We start from the raw sequence: 19,774 nt of genomic DNA, 5'->3' as shown, positions 1-19,774 counted from the left end.
CTAAGGGGTGTATTGGAACAGAACACTTGATAGTCTCCTAAAGTGTGCATACAGAGTCATAAATTTTTATAAGAAATGCCAATAATAGCTATTTCGAGGGTGTTGGCATGCATAGGGGGGAAGAAGAAGAAGTGTGCATGGGCAGACTAGAGAGAAATGAAAATGTAAATATGGAATTATTAAAGGCTTCAAGTTAAGATATTGTAAGGATCATTCAGGGTTTGAGATCAACATTTTATTAAACCTCACAAAACTGTTTCTTCAGCAAACATAGTCCAAAGCCCTTATGGCTGAAGTCTTAAAAAATATTTCTTCCTTAAAGTGTTGATACTTTGAGTTCAGTCTTCAGTGGAAGATTGCTTCTAGATTAAGTATTTGCCCTGTTCAGTAGGGATATGACTGCAGCTTGTGAAGATGCTGTGTGCTCATTTTGAAAATGCCTGTCGTGTGATTAATGCTTTGGTTAAGCTGTGTGTTTAGGTTTGACTAATGCCTAGAAGACTTAAATGACTATTTCTTTTCTAAAAGTGTGTGCAAACTGTGTATCTAGTAGGGCTTGGGCTTGTTTTCAAGATACAGCAAAAGTTCAAATTATTTACTAATCTTCCAGCAGAGATACAGACTGGTTTATTCTCTTATTAATCACATACCTTAAACTTTCCTTGAATCCAACTCTGCACAAAGTGGTTGCTGATATTAATATTCAGAAGTTTAATACCATTTTTAGTTTCTTGTGTTTCGTGTCTCGCAATCTTGAAGAGCAGGCCCACATTCCAGACAGGCGACATCTTAATTTAGATCTTTGCTTGGGATGCTTAGGGAAAAATTGTAGTGCCTGTTGTCAAGGGAAGATCTTGAACATGTTTTAGAAAATTCTTCAGGTCATCTTATTCTTTGTTGTGGTGAAAATCTTAGAAGTGTTAAGGTTGCAGGCTGAAGTTGCTGCCTTTATTCACAAAACCACAGGGATGCTTTTCTCAAAGTACAAACCTTTGACCAAAAGTTGATTTAAGAGATACAGAGCTGTTTCAAAAGTATTCAGTTGGACTTTTGATACTGTTTACCAGTTAGTTCCTAAGCAAGGCAGCTCTTGCTTGTACACAAATAAGTTTCTCTGCCTGCCTGGACAAGGAACTTCAGAGTTACTATGATTAGCTCTGGAATGTGGAGTTTCTTAGGCTGCCCATCACTTTTTTTGTCTGTCTCAAATCTCACAGTCATCATTTGCTTATCCACACTTCCAGTGGAGAGCTGGAGTAAAACAGAAGCGTTAACTTCTCAGCCCAGTTACCAGGACTTACTGACGCCAATAATGAGGAACAAAATTCAGTGCAGGATTTTGAAGCGTGCTGCCACTGTAAGACTGCAACACAATCCGGATCTTTCATTGTTTCAAAAAAGCTATTTGTATCAGTTTTCTCTTACAAGTCTTAGGTACTGCAGGAATTTGAAGACATGTGGGTATCTAAACCTCAAAACTAGAAAAGTGGATCTTTTGAAGTATTGTCAAGGGCTAATAACTCCTTTGTTCTAATCAGGACGTGCTTTTGTAGACACTTGTCTCATTCCACATTTAGGACCTTTCAGGAAGGATGTTGTACAGTGTCCTAAGGTTGCTTTGTTCTGTCTAACCAGCTTTTGGAATGCATTAATAGCTCTCTGACACCTGTGCTGGTTTTTTTGTTTGCCTATTTGTTTAAGCAAACTGCCTTTTCTTCCCTACTTCTGCCATAGCAAATTAAGTCAATAACGAGGTACATCTCTCTCAATAGTTGTGGTATTTAGTCACTCCATAATTTGCACTCTTCCAGTTGAGTATTTCTTTCAGATTTTGGTGTTTTCTGAAAATTTGTATTATCTCCAAGTCACTTATAAAATTCAATTTGAGGACATTGTGAGGTTTTAAGTCTTGCAACCATTTCTAGCTCTTATTGCAAGCTCTTTGAAACATGGTCTGTTCCTGTTTTGAAGATCACTAAAGAGAATATCGAATAAAATGAAGTCCTGATCCTCTGATACTCTCTTGGACTGGGAAGTATCAAACTACTGGTAAAACCACTTCCAGATTGACTTGTAGAAATGTAAAGTCCTGCAGTATGACCTTGTGTGCCTTTCTGTACTACCCGATTTGCATAAGGTGGGCCTTGCAAATGTTCCAGCATGGGGAAGAGTTTGAACTGGAGTCCATGTCTTGCTAAAAACACACCGTTGTCATCCAGTCTTGCAAACCCACTGAAAAAAAAGAAGTATTACTGGTTTTGCTGCAGCTGGGATTGCTTGTTAGGCAGCTGCCATGGGGTGATTCTATCTGTCTTTTCCTCATGCAGTAATATCCGTGCGTGCTTTGAAATCAGTGTCTCAACCATACTGTGATTTTTTTATTACTATTTTTATTTTGTGTTTACTTTCTTTTTCATCCAGTTGATCATTTTATTCTGGGTAAAAACTGATTAGTCTGAACTGTTCCTGACACAGGCATGTTGACTTTCTTCATGGCTTTTGATGAGCTGCCTTTGTAGGTGCTTACAAATACACTGTTTTTAATAATGTGCTTCAATACACTCCTAGGAATTCTGACTGCATTTGAATTTTTTTTGGCTTTCCTTTAGACTGGTACTATATCTTCTCCTTCATGAACGTGCAGAGTTGAGGAATGGTTACTTTTAGCTAGGGTGACCCCTGTTCACACATGTAATAACCTGTGGTCTGTGTATGAAGCAACTCCTTGTGACAAGGGGAGAAAACATCTCAGTTACCTTGGTGACCTAAAGTGGCTGAACAGTTGCACCTACTCTAGAATTCAGAGAACACACTAAAATGCGTGCAAAAAAAAAAAAAGTAGGTGCACACAGGACTGAAGGTTGTGTTTGAAAGTGTCTTGAGCAAATCTGAATGTAGTTCTTAAATATGTGTTCTGGTTTCTTTTAGCTTTTACTGTTATTAGAAGGATTAACCTTTTTCTGAAGACCTGAGCAACAAGACAGTGCATTTACTTCTCTATTCACTGTTATTTGTCTATTTATGTACCTGTTCTCCCCTCTTACTTTGTGTGCCTCTTGACCCTCTTCCTATTTGCAGGATGAGGTGCAGTTAGCAAGAGAGAGCTCACTTACTCTGTTGTTGTTCCTGTGTTCACACGTCTTTTTAAAGTCCTTTTCCTTTGTCACATCATATATCCATGCTGTAATATGCAATTGAATTAATCTTGGAACACTGAAGAAGCTCCTGATACTGATCTCTAGCTACATTTCCTATCACTTCTTTGTATCAGAGTTTTTTATGTCTGTTAACTTGCTGTAATCTTTATCTGCCAGCTCATGCATTCCTTTAGATTGGAGTGGGAAATGTTCAATCTGCAACATCCGTATTGAATAGCCCGTGGCTGCATGAATAATGCTACTGTGTAACTTCAATGTGTGGTCTTCCAGGATATTTTAAAGCTCTTTGCAGTTCTCAGAAAGAAAAATAAAGTCTGGTTTCTGTCTCTACATTCTCTCTTCCCGTTCCTTGTGTTCAAAAGCCTTTCAGCTTGTGAGGGAGTTATCAACTCCTATCACTGTCATCCTATTATTTCCTATATATTGGACTGTAAACCTGTTTGTTTTTTCCTCTGTGTAATTGGAAGTAGTCCATTAGCTAGTCTTGGCTGCCATCTCTGCAACAGTTGTGTCAAGCCTGTTCTAAAACTTCTGGGGTTGTCCTGTGTAGAGCCAGGAACTGGACTCTGATCCTTGTGAGTCCCTTCCAAATCAGGATATTCTGTGGTTCTGTAATTTATCTCCTGCCATATAGAGTGGGTATCCTGGTGACTATCCTGCTTTTTCTGTCTTTTTTTACTACTTGGTCTTACCCTGTGGCTGATTACATGGGAGGTTGTTTTGGTGGTGTTTTTTTCTTTTTCTGAGATAAGTTTCCTCATGAATAAACAGAAATCAAATGATACAGTACAACACTGCTTCTTTTCTCTTGTGCTTGTTCTTCTTAAATTATGTTAGTATTCCCTTCCTACCAAGTCTGATGTTGATTCAGCTTCTGGTGTCTGGTTTCTCATCCACTGTTTGCAGTGTTCTTGGCTCTTTAGCAGAGACAGCTCAGCAAACTCAGCAGCCATGCTGCCTTACTGCATTACTCTGTGACAAATTGCATTTTCTTGTTCTCTGACAGCTGTTTGGTTCCCAAGTTTTTCACTGGATATACCATGTGCATTTTAATTGTATATCATTCAAACCTAGCTAAAAATCTGCCAAATGAGCCATATTTGTCTTTTAGAAGGTAGGTTGAAGTAAAGCTCTTGTTCCTGATCACAGCAACATCCTGTACACAGTGAGTACTGCATCCCTCTGCAGAATCTCTGTCCCTTTGCTGAGGAATGCTGATAAAATCCTGCCTGGACATTTGATTCCCAGAACATTATTTTTGAAACCCTGCTTCATCCAGATGCCTCCACTTCCCTTAAAAGCTGTGTTTCAGGGCCTGTTGGTGAGGAATAGTTTATGGTTCCTTCTGAGTAGTGTCACTGTTGCTCTTGGAGTGGATGTGCTCTTGTGTGGCTGTTTTTTCCAGATCTGTATTATGTTAGTGACTTATACTAGAACTCCTACAATCTCCAGCACTGTGAAAGCTGTGTAGGAGGTTTTCAAGGATATTAAGGAACTCCTTCAGTAAATTCAGAGCAGGAATTATCAGAAACTTTAAAGCCATTTTCGGTGACAGCTTTCAGATAAAACCACAGTCAGATGTCTTTTACCTGTTGTATTCTCTGCCAAGGGTTATCTGTAAAAGGAGGGAGAGAGGGTAACTTGTCCTGGCTTACTGAAGTGACTGCTCACCCTGGTGTCTTCTGGCAGCATTTGGCACAGCTAAGCTGATCTTAGCTGTGGATGCTGTCCTTGTCCTGTGTAGCTTCTAGTCTAAGAAAAGGGCAGGAGATAAATAAATATATATATAAAAATATGTATATGTATGTATATATGAGAGAATAATATAGAATACTTTGGTATAACACCTTTCAATAAAGTTTATCAGTATAATTACACCAATAAATTTGACTTAATGTATTGCAGTTGGATCAGTTCCATAGTAAACTTTGTGGTCTCTAATATTTTAATTCTCTGGCATCTGAGCTGTGATATTCAGCATATCACATGATTTCTAAAATAGAAGTATGGCTTGGAGTACCCTGAAGTGCATATATGTATGTGTGCAGTAACAGAAAATGAAGTGTGTTTTCCACTAACTAGGTTGTTTAGTACAAGTGAGAACATAGCAAAAATACATTTCTACTTCCCCATTTCCTTTTATCCATTGGATCTGGCTGAGGGGAGATGATTATACCAATAGTAGTCAAGGTGAAAAGTAGTGCTGGGAGTGCTTAGCTCAGCTCCTGCTGCTGTAAGAAAATCCTAAGCTTCTTAAGTTGCGCAGTACCTATGCTGATTGTTATTAAAAAATCAGAGGGAGTGGTGTAATTACTGTGTACATTTGTGGTTTCTGTCTTCCTCCAAGCTGTTCACCAGGCCAGGCAGTTAGCTGAGTGTATTTTTTTACATACTGCTATCTGCTGGCTTTTCCCTACTTTTTAAAGGGCCTTTAAAAGTTGGCAGATTTCATATGAAGCTTGGAGAAGTCAGTTATACAAACAGATGTTTGGGTTAATAAGAAGGTTTAGGTTCAGAAGTTTGAGTTCTTCCAGTGATTGAGAGTTGCCAGAGGTCCCAGCACTCAATCTAGCCATGAGGACACGGATGCTATGGGGAGCTGCTGGGGCGTGGCTGTGGTGGAATTAATGCTTTAAAGAAGGTGAGAGAACCCAGCCTCTGTGAAACCTCTGTCTTCCTTTCAAATGCTCCTGGAACCAATGACTGAACTTGAAATATGACTGGATACCAGGAGCATAATACAGCTGTAACATAAAATATAATAGGAAAGGTAATGATGTTGTATTGTTGAAATCAGGAAGCACATGTGGTCCAGGATCTTGTTGGGCCAGCCCAGTAAGAACACAGCCCAGAAATGCAGGCTGTGGCTTGCAGTAGACGCTTCAGAGGAAGTTTCTATAGTTCTTTTATGTTGCAGTATTTGGAAGCTTTTCCATAAGCGTTGACATTATATTCCTATTCTCCATCTGCAGGCACTTCTTCCTTTGTTTGTTTTCCCCTCTCCTCTTTTCTTCTTTTGAAGGCCTTGAGATTCTGAGGGGAAAGCTACAGTAGGAAAGTGCCGTGTGTGGTGGCAAAGGTATGAGTGGAACTGAAGGCATCTGTTCAGTAGATCCCTGAGGAAATGGCTTCAGCAATGCTGCAGAAGTTTCTGTGTCATTCATGAGTATTCAGATGGTAGTTCTACTTTGGAGCTCTCTGAACAGACAATTATTCTTAGTATGGAGTCCCACTGCAATCTCTGAGTCAGTATTGAATAATTAATCTGTCCAAAAAAAAAAAGCTATGATGCTCTTGTAAATAATATTTACTGGCTGAAATAAAAAACAGAAGCATCTGTCATGTTATAGGGAAGGGTGGGAGAAAGGAAGGAAGTAAAAATAATTTTGTTGAATAAGATTTGGGACAGAAATACAAATAGATCGATCTTCTACTCTTCAAAGGATCTCTAACAGTAGGAACAAATAAAATGCCAGTGCAGAGAATTTACTCTGTAAAAAAAGCCTCTGTGACAAGGTGCTCAACTTCAGGTGTCAAACAGGGTTTATTTGTAACCTTCGGGTGACGTCTCTTTCTGCTCTATTAAAAATCACAAGAAACAGCAGTGGGAATTTGGATATTTTTCCCTTCACCTATGGCTTGGGGAAAAGGGGTGCACATGGGCAACGTCCACTTGCAAAATAACTTTCAGATGCATCTTCAAAAGGGAAGCTTTCCTGAGCAAGCATCCCCATGGAAATACACATTCAACTACTTATTCTTCTCCTGCCCGATCCTGCTCTAGATTCAGATGCCTCCTGCTGGGAATCTGCTCTGTGAGCCAGCTGATTTCCAGAGCATGAGCTGTAGCGAGCTGAGGTTTGGCTGGAGGCAGTTCTGTGTTCATACCTCCTGCATGTTGGGCAGATGATCTCAGGTGCAGATCAGAGATGACGTGCAGAGACCGAGGGAGGTTGTAAGTCAAGCCAGAAGGGATCTGTCCGAAGGAAGTGCTGCTTTGCAGGTGCTGGGTAAAACTGCAGAAGCTTCAGAAAGAATGGGCATTTATTGGGAAAACAAATAAGACTGGAACAAGAAACTAAGCAGGTAATAAAGTAGAAATATCCTCATGGAGATGAGAGTGTTCTTACTTGAGTATTTATGTTTGCAGCACAGTGGTGGTTGGATACAACCCAAAGCAGCAAGTTTGTCCTCTGGAAGGGGAGAGAAACTGTAAAGAAGATTATGCCCTGTGCAATTGTGCTATGCAGGAAAGATGGGTGTGAATGCATTCCTGAGATGTGCTGAGCCTTTGGTTTGGGAGACCTTTTTCTCCATTGAACAGCTGTGTATATACATAATACACAATACCTGTACAAAGATTTGGGCTGCGACAGCTGTTTGGTATCCCCAGGTAGCTGAAGGTGTTAGAAGGTCTTAAATATCCTTTCCAGCAGGCACTTGATGGAGTGGTGTAGGACATGAGAGTTAAGTCAGTGGTGCTGATGTTTTGCATGTTTAGTTAATAACTAATAAAGAGGTGCATTGTACTTATTTATAGTATAAGGATGTTCTGTAGCAATAAACCTCAGTTCCAGCTGGACAATTGGATCCTTGTCCAGATCCTGCTGGAGTTTCCTAGCTGTTTACGGGGGTGTTAACAGGGCTCACAGATGGCTGTCTCATGCTTCTTTTAATTGTAACTTTCCAGTTAAAATTAAAGGGAAGCAGTTGCTTTGTGGTGTCTCCCCTGAACTGGAAGACAGCAGAGGGTGAGATAACACTTCACCAGTCCTGTGCATCTGCATGGGGATTGTTGAGGTCCAGTTGAAGTTGTGTTTGGAGGGTGGGAATGTTTGGTAAGTGAGAGGAGGGTTTATGGGCACACCTTCGCTGTGCTGATCAGCATTCCTGGCTGTGGCTGCTGTGAACAGCCTCCCCTGATTGAACTGTTGGGGCTCACAGTTACTGTGCTTGTTATCCTGATACATTTGAAAATTGTTGGTGAGTTGGCAAGACTTCGTGGAGCCATGACATGCTCTGAGTGTTCATTTTTTTCAGCTGGTTGTTCTGTGGTTTATAGAATCATTGAATCACTTAGATGGAAAAAAACCCCTTGAGACCATCAAGTGCAACTATTAAAACCAATCCCATGTCCCTAAGTGCCACATCCACACCTTTTTTGAACATGTCCAGGGATGGTGATTCCACTATTCTGGTGGACTTTGAGGTGTTTCTATGCGTGTTTCTACCTATAATATCTTAGTTGTTTATGAACTTGAGATTGAAGTAAATAAGGACTCTGATACTGCACAGAGGGACTGCACTTAGGGTTGTAGAAGCAAACATAACTTTCTAAAGACCAGACTTACTGGTCTGTCATTTCAATATTCATATAATATTGTTTCTATTTCTTAGTGTCTCATCCCCTCCCTGCTTCTAGTTTGTGTGTCTAAAAAAATAACTGAACAGAACTGACACAACAAAAATCCCTGACAGCTCCATTGCAGACAGTAATTAATTTCCTGCAGACAGTAGCCATTTATGGTACTGCAGAAGTTAGAGGATGATAAGTGATAGTATATTATAGACTTTACAAACTTACAAACTACTTTTTTTAGCTCTCCTATACATGCCCTGGATGACTCAGTACCCATTCCTCTTTGGGATCACCCCAAGAAGGTGGCTTCCTACCAACATTGTCCAAGTCTGTCTGCCTAATCCTTTCCCTCTCAGTTACCTCACATGGTTTCATAATTTCTTACCAAGTTTTCCAAGTTCCTTCTATTTCCACTTCTGGTCCTGACTTCTGTAGGAACATAAATCCAACAAATATTTTTTTTCTTCTTCCACTTCCTCCATTTTGGACACTGTCTTCTCTATTCCTATGGAACTTCTATTCCATGTTGTTTGTGTTTCAGCAGGGAAATAGGCTTTGTTTGTTTGTTTTAAGAGTAATGGGAGTAGGAGATGAAGGACTTGCTTAGTACGTAGAAGAGGCTGGATCCTGGAGCAGCCACTTGTAGGGATGATCCAGCTTTGCTTCTCTAAATTTGGACTAAAAAGCCTGTGCTGAGCCATTTGGTGGAAATGACAGTTTATCCAGAGCAAGATAACTGATTTTGAGCAAATCTAGCAAATGAGAATTCTGAGTTTTTAATGCCCTAATATGAAGTTCTTTAATGGTCAGTAGGTATTTCAAGGGGTTTTTTATTTATTGTCTTTTTTATTCTGCTCTTCCAAAGTTTAATATATGATCAAGTTTCTGTGGATTATTACAGGGTCTAAAGGATACATCTCTGATGGAGGGATTATCCTTGACCAAGTTCTAGGTACCTGCTGGAAAGAATGGAGGGCCAAAGTGCTTAAAAAAGAAAAAAGTTAATGTACCTGAGCATATCTGGGGGTTGTATGCATATGCATCTGAACTCTGGCAAATGCAAAGGAGATTTAAAGTAATACGGTCTGGATTGCATGTCCGTGCTGTAGACATGGCACGCTACAGCTATTCCAGCCATGTGGATCCTGTTTTTGTAAATAAAGTGTTGGATTTGTGATGCTCTGTTTAGCCTAAAGAAAATGAAGCTGATTACAGAACCTGCCTGCTGCCTCTTTAGAAAATAGAAAATTACTATGTGGCAGTGGAACAGGCAGAGGTAAGATTCAAGAAATACTAATTTAAGGAGCTTGAGTTAGTCAAGCCTGACACTACTTAAGTTTCCAGCTGTCTTCTCTGTACTTACCTAGAGTTTAGCTGCATATTCCAGTAGGTTGCTGTTGGGGGAAAAAAAAAAAAAAGATATTTTAAAAAAATGTAATTCCTCAGTACAGAAGTCCTTTCTCATCAAAGAAGAACAATGCATTTTGTCTTTGTTCTGTTTAATCTGAAAGGAAAGATGAGTCTGAAATGCAAAGTGCAAACCTGTGACTGTCTGTCCAGATCTGAAAGTGTGAATTTGACTTTTGCCTTAGGGTTGTCCTTCTGCGGTGGTGTTCAGTTGATTTGGCATGTTTTTTACTGCTCTTTTTTTAAAGGTTACTTAAATAAAACAACATAATGTTTTTACTTGCAGCACTTGAAGAATCGGAAAGTGACATTTATGTGCGATTCATGAGGTCACACAAGTGTTATGACATTGTTCCAACAAGCTCTAAGCTTGTTGTTTTCGACACTACGCTACAAGTGAGTATACTCCTTTCAGTCTGCCTTTGCTTGCAGTTCATTTTTTTTTTTTTATGAGTGTTTCCTGACTGTTAAATGAAAGCTGATCTCTTGAAGAGAAGCACTGCCATAGTGCTGTGCTTTGACTGTACAAAACTGTATTGTTTCAACTGTATCTTTCATGTTATGCTAGAGGAGGAGTTGGGGGAAAGACTTCCTAGCAGAACAGAAAGAGAAGATGTAATTTGTTCTGCAGTTGGAATCCCTATCAAAATAAAAATTTCAAATGAGCCCAACTTATATTGGCCTTTTCATGGCTACCTGAATCTACATAAAGACATTTGATGTAAGATCCTTGTGCAACAGCTAAAGAGTACCCAGGTGCTATGAGTCTGTTCCTGCTATACTGATAAGACAATTTAGGACTCAAATGGATGGCTTAATTATGCAAATTATTACATTCTCCAGAAAATTTTTGTTTTCAGCTTCTCATTTTGCATTTAATCAGTAAATCATCTGCTAGACTCTTGGCTCTGTCTGAAGAGTTTGTTTGCCAAAAGAAGGCATTAGCTGCCTGCTATAGAAGCAGACTAATCTGTTCTGCAGTGTGGTGGAAAGCTGTGGCTTTCTTTGTTTCCTGTATTTTGCAATTGGTATTTTTTTGCTTGCTTTGGTTTTTGCTGTTTCAGTGTGTTTTTCCTTGTAAAGATGCTCCAATTCTGACTTAACTAAGCCCATTAAGTAATTTTGGTCTGGAATGTACTACTCAGACCTCAGCTTTCCACAGTCAGAGGCAGCCATGTAACAGATACTCGTTCCCAAAACACTCACAGAACCATCTTGTGTATCAGATAATTGTATATAATGTTGGATTGAGTGCTGTGATCTGAAAGGTGGAAAATCTGCATTGACTTTTTTACCATCTTAGAGGGGGGAAAAGTTCTTCAACGTTTCCTTTCGTCTGCCTGAAAGAGAGGATGACTGTCAGCTCTTGACTAAAAAATTCAGACCGCTTTGACCTGAAAAATCAGATTTAGGATGGTGGGGTTCACTGTCACTCTTTCAGCTCTTCTCAAAGACTGTTGGCCTCCTTTTCATTCCAGGATATATTTTTTCCTCACACCATGAGATGGCATGCTGGGAATTGGTGCCTACAATGGGCATGACCCATGGCCTGCTTTGTCAGTGCTCACCTGGGTCAAAGGCTTGAGCCTCGTCACTGTTGCAGGTGGAGAGATGATTGTTCTTTATTCCATTAACCAGTTAATCTTGAGGCCCTTGGGGCAGGCCACTGATTCCTTTTGGAGTCTCCAGATTTCTTGATGCATTAGATCATGCCAGATACCAGTTTTCATTGCTGGAGCTGTGTTGAGATAATGCTATTAAAGAAGTGAGAGTTTCCTCCCCAGCTCGTGAGCCAGTGGGAGGTAGCACCTGGGGAGACAGAGTGTGAGTGAATGAGTGAGCCTTGTGAGTTTTCACCATAAAGGAGAGCAGGTGACTTAATGGTGATGGAAGAACTTCCACCAGCACTTCACCAAAGTCCCTGTCTTATTTGGCATCTCCAGTGATGGTCATGGATTACAGCTAGAGGAGAACAAGGTATGCCTTGGTCTGTGATCATGGAGTCATATTCTCAGTCTGCTTCTCCAGGTGTTTGAAAGCAGGGAAGGGAAGTCTGGAGTTGCTCATTCAGACGCTAATATACAATAAATATGGACCAAATCTTGAGTTTGTATTGCTGGTGAGGAGCTTTTTCCCCCCCATCTAAACTGCTTTTTTTGGACTTTGCACTATTACATTTAATCCATTTGCATTACTTTTAATTTATAAAGTCATAATACTGTAAAGCAGAAGTCTTCTTCCAGCATGGGCACTGTCCTCCAACTTAGCAGATTTTGTGAAACTGTTTAAGAAAACACTAAAAAGGTAGATCTGAATGATTACCTGGCCTACACTGCTAGGAGGTCTTTTAAGTATTTCCCTTTGGTTCTTTACCTGGCCCCCTGTGTTCATGTGCCACCATCAGTGTCTTCAAACCACATTATGGTCATTCAGTTTGATTGGTGTGGCTGGTGCAGGAACGTGTATGGAATGCAAAAATAGAACAGCTTTTTTTGTTTGTCTAAAACAGCAGAATAAGTACATGGTGGAGAATTAACCCAATAAGGGTGGTCGAATAAAACTTCTAAACTGTTCTTTGTATTTTAATTTTTAATGTAGAAATTACTTATTGTCCAGTACTTCAGGACTGTGTATCATTTCATATTTTGAAAACACAGCTCTGAAATGTTCAGTGTCCATGAATCCTCTCATATGGATATTTGTCTTCGCTGGGTCTGTTTCATTCCTACCCACATCAGTGTTTCTCCTAATTTAAAAAAAACAAACAAACAAAAAACATCCACCAAAAAAAAAAGATACGGTGCCTTGAAATAGTTTCTTCAGAGATTTGAATTCTGGTTTTGAATAATGTTAGAGCTAAAACACACAACATAAGGGCTCACTTTCTGCCTCCTTTAATAAAAGCTGGTAATAATCAATGGAGGAAGAATTAAAAATGGAGCTGGGTTGAGTTCTCGTGGCATCCTTTGAAAGATTCTGGATTTCGGATTTTTGTTAGGCTGCAGGATGCCGTCTCCCTCTGCTGGTCAGCGATCACAGCACACATCACATGTTTCTACCCTGGAAAATTATTCATGAGATACTGTGGAAAGTATTCTAAACCTATTGTTAGCTGTGGGAAAACTGGAGATATTATCCTTATATAATATCCTTATATATCCCTATATAATTATATATCCTTATATAATGTGGCACCAAGTCATACCACTGAAGCAACATTGATTCATAAAAGTAAATGTTTAGTCTCAGTATCTGTGAGGGAATTAGTGTAAAGTTTCATAAGGAATCTTGTTTTAGCCCTAAGAGAGGGGATGGTGAGATGCCCTTACATTGGAAATAAAAGGAAGGCTTTAAATAGCAGAAATAGCAGCTAATAAAGAGCAGGATAGGCTGAGTCTCTTCAGCCCTGCTTATGTGTCAGTCAGAAGGCATGGGGGGCTTGATTCCAGCAGCTGCCAGCAGCTCCCAGTGCTGGCACAGCACGCTGGGCTGGAGTGTCCAGAGCACACGTGTGTGTTTTATCTGGCACCTGCACGTGGCTGGGACAGCTGTGCTGTGGCTCTTGCACCTCTGCTGGAGCATTAGTGGTGCAGGAGAGCTGTGCTTCAGCAGGACAGTGTGCCCCTTGGCACACAGCATCCACACTAAATAAATACAGTGTGCTGAGCCCTGCTCTGTTTGCCTGCCTGAGGCCAACTAGCACAGCCCAGTTTGCCTCAGTGAGGTTTCACTTAGGGCTGCCCCAAAGCAGGATCTGCATCTAGTCTACCTGCCTGGAGTGGTGCCTATTCCATGCTGAACCCTGGAAGTGGCAGATGTTGCCTGGGAAAGTGCTGGCTGGCACAGTTTCTTTGATTTAGACTGACAGTGGACTGTTCTTTCACCCTTTCAGTTTATTAATACTTATTTGCTCCTCATAAATATTTATAGAATCATATTGAACTTCATGGCTGTGGCTTTCCCCTGCCTGTGACCTACAACTGCTCCTTGTTTGTGACAGGCCTTTGGCTTTTCCCAGGGAAGATGCTATCTTTGCTTGGCACACATTAAAGAAACTTCATAAAGTCTGATCTGACCAGGAAGGGAGTCAGGAGACAATTAGATGTTATGAGCTTTCCTGTGAAGTATGGAAATTTGACTCTGTGGATGGTGGGGAAATTGAGCAAGTTGCAACAGTGTGCAGCTCACAGTGGATAAACTTTCTCATCTTTTGCACACATCTCCTGAGATGCAATCAGGAGAATAAACCCTTCACAGCCCCTAGGAGGGGTGAGGGGGGTTGTCCTTTGAAGGGCTACTCTAAGCATTCACTTACTGCTCTTCTTCATTCTAATTATGCCAAATATAAATATGAATCTGGATTGTCTTCATGATAGACTTCAGGAAGTCACTGAGCTGAATGAAAATTTACTGGTCACCAGCTTGTGTCTTCACACAGCATTTGAGCGCTGTGCAAGTGTTCATGCATTCAGTGTGCAGATGATCTGGAGGAAGGAGGGGACACCCAGGTCTGCCTTGCTTTTCTTTTTGTTGGTTTTAACCTGTATCAGGTACATACAGTGACACAGCCATCGGATCTTTTCCTTTGATGGAAAACAATTCCTGTATTAAATTCAAAGATGAATGAAATACAACACTTTGTTCACATTCTACCTGTCAGGTTACTTTATCTAACGTAATCTAATATGATTTCAGTTTTTCCTTGTTGCTGCATGAATCTGGTTTTTTTTAGAGACCAGTGCATTTCCCCCCCACCCTGAACTGTATTAGAATTTTTTAAGGAAATGCCTCTTACCTAGCTTATAGCAATCTCTGAAGCTTAACTCCAGAAGCTTTCTTAAGGCCAGATTTTTGTCTGACCTTGAAAGAAACGTATTAATTTGTTGTGGCTTTGCCCAGACTACATAAAGACGAGAAGGATTAGCTTGTTTTCTAGTGCAGAGCAATTAACCCTTGAAGAGGAGTGTAGAAGGTGAATGTAAGACAGGGACTTCCCTGCTTTGTATCAAGCAGCAATCTGCAGTCCAAGAGTGATCTGTTAGCAAATGTAGTGGCTGTGTCATGAGGAGTTTGCATAAGCTCCCTTTGGGTCAAAAGCTCTATCTAATCTTTGACTAAATGATATTCGTGCCTGTTACGAGTAAATTTGGGTTTTAATAATAAAACATATGTAGCTTTTGCTTACTGTGACCTTGAAAGTGTTTTTAAAGCATTTGTCCAGCACTTCTTCATAAACTAATAAAGTCATGTTTATGTGGAAACAGTTATCAGAATAAGCTTTCAGAATCCTGAAGACTCTTTCCTTTTATTTCCTTCTATATGCTGAAGAAATCTTTGCATGGCTTGGTTAAATTATTTAACCTGTTTGTTTAATGAAATTACCTAAGTTGTTAATGGACCAGGTGCTGTTATCACCAATGCAGGATTTTGTCAGAACCTGTCACGCTAGTAAGAGCTTAAATAATTTTCTACCACATAACTAAAAAAAAAAATTTTAAACAATGTTCTGGAAACTTCTTTAGTGATTTGACAAGCTGGCAGTAAATATACCTGGTAACTTCTGCAGCGCATACAATGGATTCAGCATTAGAATGGAAGAGGATTTGTATTTCTCTCCCTTGTGCTGACTCTATTCAGTAAATGGATTTATTATTCTGGTTCCTTCCAGGTCATTCTTGACTGGGGTGTTGCCTCTCTCCACGGTAATGAGATAAATCAGGCTTCCAGGAATAATGCTCCAGAATGGTTTGCTCCCAGAACCGCACAGCAGACTCTGGGTCTGCTGTCACACAGCTTTACAAAAGGATTGACTGTCTGTTCCTTAGTTGGCTTTGAGGTTTTTCCCTGATGAAGCTGCTGCTGTCTGCATTTCTGAGGAGTGTGAATACCCCTCCTTGCTTACACTGCCCACAGAACTGTAAGAGAATCATCTAATTTAGCTTTTAATCAGCATGTGGGCTGAGGCAGTTGAGCAGCCACATAAAAGCTCCCTTCATTGAGATCAGGCTGGAATCAGTAGCATAATATGGCAAGACTGTTGGGTTTTTTCAGAGCTTCTCCTGTTGCTGGTATACAAGCATAGGAGTTTAATTCCTGCAGCTCTCGAAACCAATAGGAAGCATTCATTTGTGGATCTTGGAGGAATGATAAGTGCCACTTAAGCAGAAATTTTTACGCAGGGTGTGGGTAAGGTGTTTGTGCTTGGCTGACTGAAAGTCGTATACCATTCTTCTTGCCTTCTCTGCCCCATCACCACTTTTTGGATAAGATCTTAATCTGGGACAGAATTTCTGTGCCCCTTCCCCATGCAGCTGTTGCCACGGCTCTTCCCATCAGATTTACCTGATGTTCCCTCTTAGCCCATTGTGGTGTGCAATCTGACAGCAGAAATCTACAGTTTGGACACATTGACACAGAGTATCAGTGCTGGTCTTGGTTTGGTGTCTTTGCTGGACTAGGACCTTTCCATGGGCATGTGGTGTGGGGAAGAATTCTGCATGTGGACATGGCACCTGCTCCTTGGGGAAAAATCTGGAACAAGTACATAGTTTTAACTTGAGAATAAGACTCCAGCTGTGACTTCTGGGGTTTGGCTTGAGCCTGAAGGGTATTAAACCATCACATCTTAAATTTTACTAAGCTATGGCCAGTAGAAGTGCGTTTTCTACCAGGAGTGTTCCCTTTGCACCACCTGTGAAAGAGAAATGAATTTTATCTGGTTTCATATAAGCTTTCCAAAATTCAGCTGGAGCTAGAGGACCTAATTGTGAATGGTTTTGGTTGAGGTTTTTCAGATGTTGAAGCAAATGTAGCCACCCTGTTAATAAGATATCTGTTCAATGTTTCTCCAATCTACTTGGTAAGGTAAAGGAGGAAATTCTACTTGATATGGTCCAAGACCTGGTTGTCCCTCTCCCTAGGCAAAAGTCTTTATTGTCTTTAAGTAGCCTCTTCATTTAGTCCTTTCAGAAGGAAATGCTTCTAACAAATTCATAGACCAAAGAAAAGAATAATTGGAAAATGAATTTGAATGCAGCAATCATCATGCTGAGATGGTTGGTTGTGTTTAGTCTCCCCAGACAAATCAGTTTGTAAAACACTGAATTATATAAATGCACTACAAGAGAGATTTTTAACTTTTCAAAATATCTCCTTTACAGGAGTGTAGTTCTCTGTAACTTAAAAAGAAGTCTGGATTGGGCATCGCAACTTTATTTGAAGGAAAAAAAAAAAGGAATTGCAAGCTAAATACACTTCCCAATATGAATTGCTTCAAAGTGAAAGTGCGTGGTGGGTTTGGAGAATATTTAGTTCATATTGCTTTTGTATTATCAGGATGATAATTGTGGGATCTGGTGATGGATGAATGCAGGAGTCCTCAATTCCAGCTTAGCTCATAGGAATAAGTCCTTTGAAGGTGATATCAACAGCGAGGAAGAGAAACACTGTCCAAAGAGCTTTCTGTGGCAAAGCTGTGTTTTCAGCTTACTATTGTGTGTATAATATGTTCCCAAATAATGTTTCACAGGCTCTGGTCAGGTGGCAGTCTCATACAGAGGAAGCACTGCCTGAAATCCTGGTGATGTGAGGGAGTAGCAGGGGAGATCTGTTGTACACCTGCCTTAGCAGCAAGACAGTCAGCTTTACCTGCAGTAGTTTTTTCTTTTTCCTCGCTTGGAGACCTGCCAAGGTTTGGGCAGCCAGAGAACTTGTCATGCTGCTTAAAGAAATACAGTCCTGTTTGTGTTGGGCTAGAAACTGTTGCCTCATTCCTCATGTTTTCACATCAAAAGCATTTGGGAGTCAGTTGGCTCATAAACACACTTGAACCAAGGGAGTAAAGTGTGGGTTGCCCAGGTTTTATGCAGTACAAAGGTTGCAGCAGAGCCCTGATGATTTTCCTGTTAAAACAAAGACCAGTTGTACTACACTGTGTCTTCCTACTTGGTAAGAACTATTGAAATGAGAGTGTTTGGCCTCTTAAGAAGGAATTCTCAGAGTAACTTTTTCTTGCACCTTCATGCTCTTAACAGTGAGAACAAAGTCTGTGTCTGGAATGACTTTGCCACATTTGCTCATGCTATGAAGATAGAGATGATGCTGTTTTCCTTTGAAAGTATAAAACTTTTCCCCCTTTACAAGGGGAAGCCATTGAGAATCCTCCTCATGCCATGGTGTTTGGTATTTAGAGCATGTGAGTATATGAGTATAGGAGTTCAACCTCCTGCTTTAGTTCTTCAGCTGTTCTTACCCAATCTGCTAAGACTGGATGCCTTCCTCTTGTAAATTCCTTTCAACTACGTGTCAAACTTAGTACTTTGTTATGCTAGGAAAGGTGATTGTTTCTCAGGGACTGCCTGAATGATTTGGGTTTGATACTGTGGTCCACATGTGTATTTTTGGAGGCATGTGTTCCCTTCTAGTTTTGCAGTCCTTAAAAATAATTGTAAAACAAAACTGGGAATTTGTCAACTTAATCAGTGAAAATGATGATGAATGTTGTAGATCACCTTAGAGCATCCATCCATCAGAAGTCAGAGATGATAAAAATGTCAAGGTTCAGCTGGGTCTGATACTGCTTTTATGGGAGCTCTGTGCCAAAAATTAGAAGAAGGAGCTTCTTCCTTTCAATTCTGATCTGATAAAATAGACACTTCCTGGGGTTACATTAGGGGCTTTGCAGGCAAGTGCCTGGTGCTGGCTTACACAGTGAAAGACGAGGCAAGAGAGGTCCATGTTTATCATCCTGCCCTTGGATGGCAGCCACACCACAGAAGCTCTGGCAGGTTTTTTAGCACTGTCCATGCTACTGGAAAATCATTTGCATCATCCTCTTGCTTCATATTGGCATGTCTGAAGGTGTTCCGTAGCTTTGTTGGTTATTTCTGCTACCTTTGAGCCTTTTCACGAGGCAGTGGTGCTGAGTTGTGTCTGCCAGCTCAGTAGGATTCTCTGCTCAGCTCTGACCCTTTAGCACCAGGAACTGTGACAGCTCTTTTCTCCCAACAATTTGTCAAGGACATGAATCTTTTTGCAAGGCAAATGAAGCGAATTATTGCAACGGCAGCAGTCACCCTCCTTGCCTTATGGAACAGTCCTGGAAGACAAGTCTGAAACCACTGGTTACTTCTGGACATAGTTACAGTTTTCATAACACAGTGTTGGGTAAAACAAACGTGTGTGTGCGCTGTACACACACTGAATTTTTGGAAAAGACAAAAAAGTTTTCCTATCAGGTGTTTCCCTCATTCACAGATGTTCACTGGAGGGAGCATTTCTGCAAGGGCCTGTAAAATCACTGGTATCTCATAACAAGGAGTGTCCCTTTCAGTGTTTCCTGTCTGTGAGGAAAAACTTATTCTCCAGTCTGGTGAAATCTTCTACTGCTGTTTCTGGTTTCACTGCCCAATAATCCAGTTATTTTAAGAGCTCACTAACCGTAAGGGACAAGGTTTTTCAAATATTCTACCCAAAAAAAGGGCTTTTATGTCTGGATCTCTTGCTTTCTTGGTAATGACTGTTGTCTTGGAAGAGGCTTTGTCCTCCTTCAGACTTGCAGTGGAAGTGTTTGAATGGTGTGCAGAACAGTGACCTCCAGAGGTTCTGTCTAACCTAAATTAGTCTGTTCTTTTATTCAGCATATTCACAGTGTAATAAGTTCCTATTGTGCTCAGTGTAGTGTAATAGCAGCTATTGTTGAGGTGATCTATGGTATATCTAGGATTTAATTGCTGTGTTCTTTTGCTATAATGTGACTCTTCTACTTAGGGACAAAATCTTGGAGTAGACAGTCACACAAAGGGGGATTCCTCATCTAACTGTAAATGTCTAGACATCTTAGTGAGGGGGG

The 19,774-nt window shown here is 40.5% G+C and overlaps 1 protein-coding gene across 9 annotated transcripts in view; it reads left to right on the top strand.

Moving 5' to 3' along the window:
• Nucleotides 1–19,774, top strand: part of PRKAG2 (protein kinase AMP-activated non-catalytic subunit gamma 2) — a 214,235-nt gene that overhangs the window by 173,867 nt on the left and 20,594 nt on the right. For all 9 annotated transcript variants that reach the window (XM_069006355.1, XM_069006358.1, XM_069006357.1 and 6 more), the window contains one exon: nt 10,211–10,320. In XM_069006355.1, the coding sequence (XP_068862456.1) occupies nt 10,211–10,320 (110 nt within the window). The remainder of the gene's footprint in view (nt 1–10,210; nt 10,321–19,774) is intronic.

This window comes from Aphelocoma coerulescens, chromosome 2 (genome assembly GCF_041296385.1).
Source record: "Aphelocoma coerulescens isolate FSJ_1873_10779 chromosome 2, UR_Acoe_1.0, whole genome shotgun sequence".
NCBI lineage: Eukaryota > Metazoa > Chordata > Aves > Passeriformes > Corvidae > Aphelocoma > Aphelocoma coerulescens.
The sequence above is the reverse complement of the archived record's forward strand: the minus strand, read 5'-3'. Positions and strand labels throughout refer to the sequence as shown.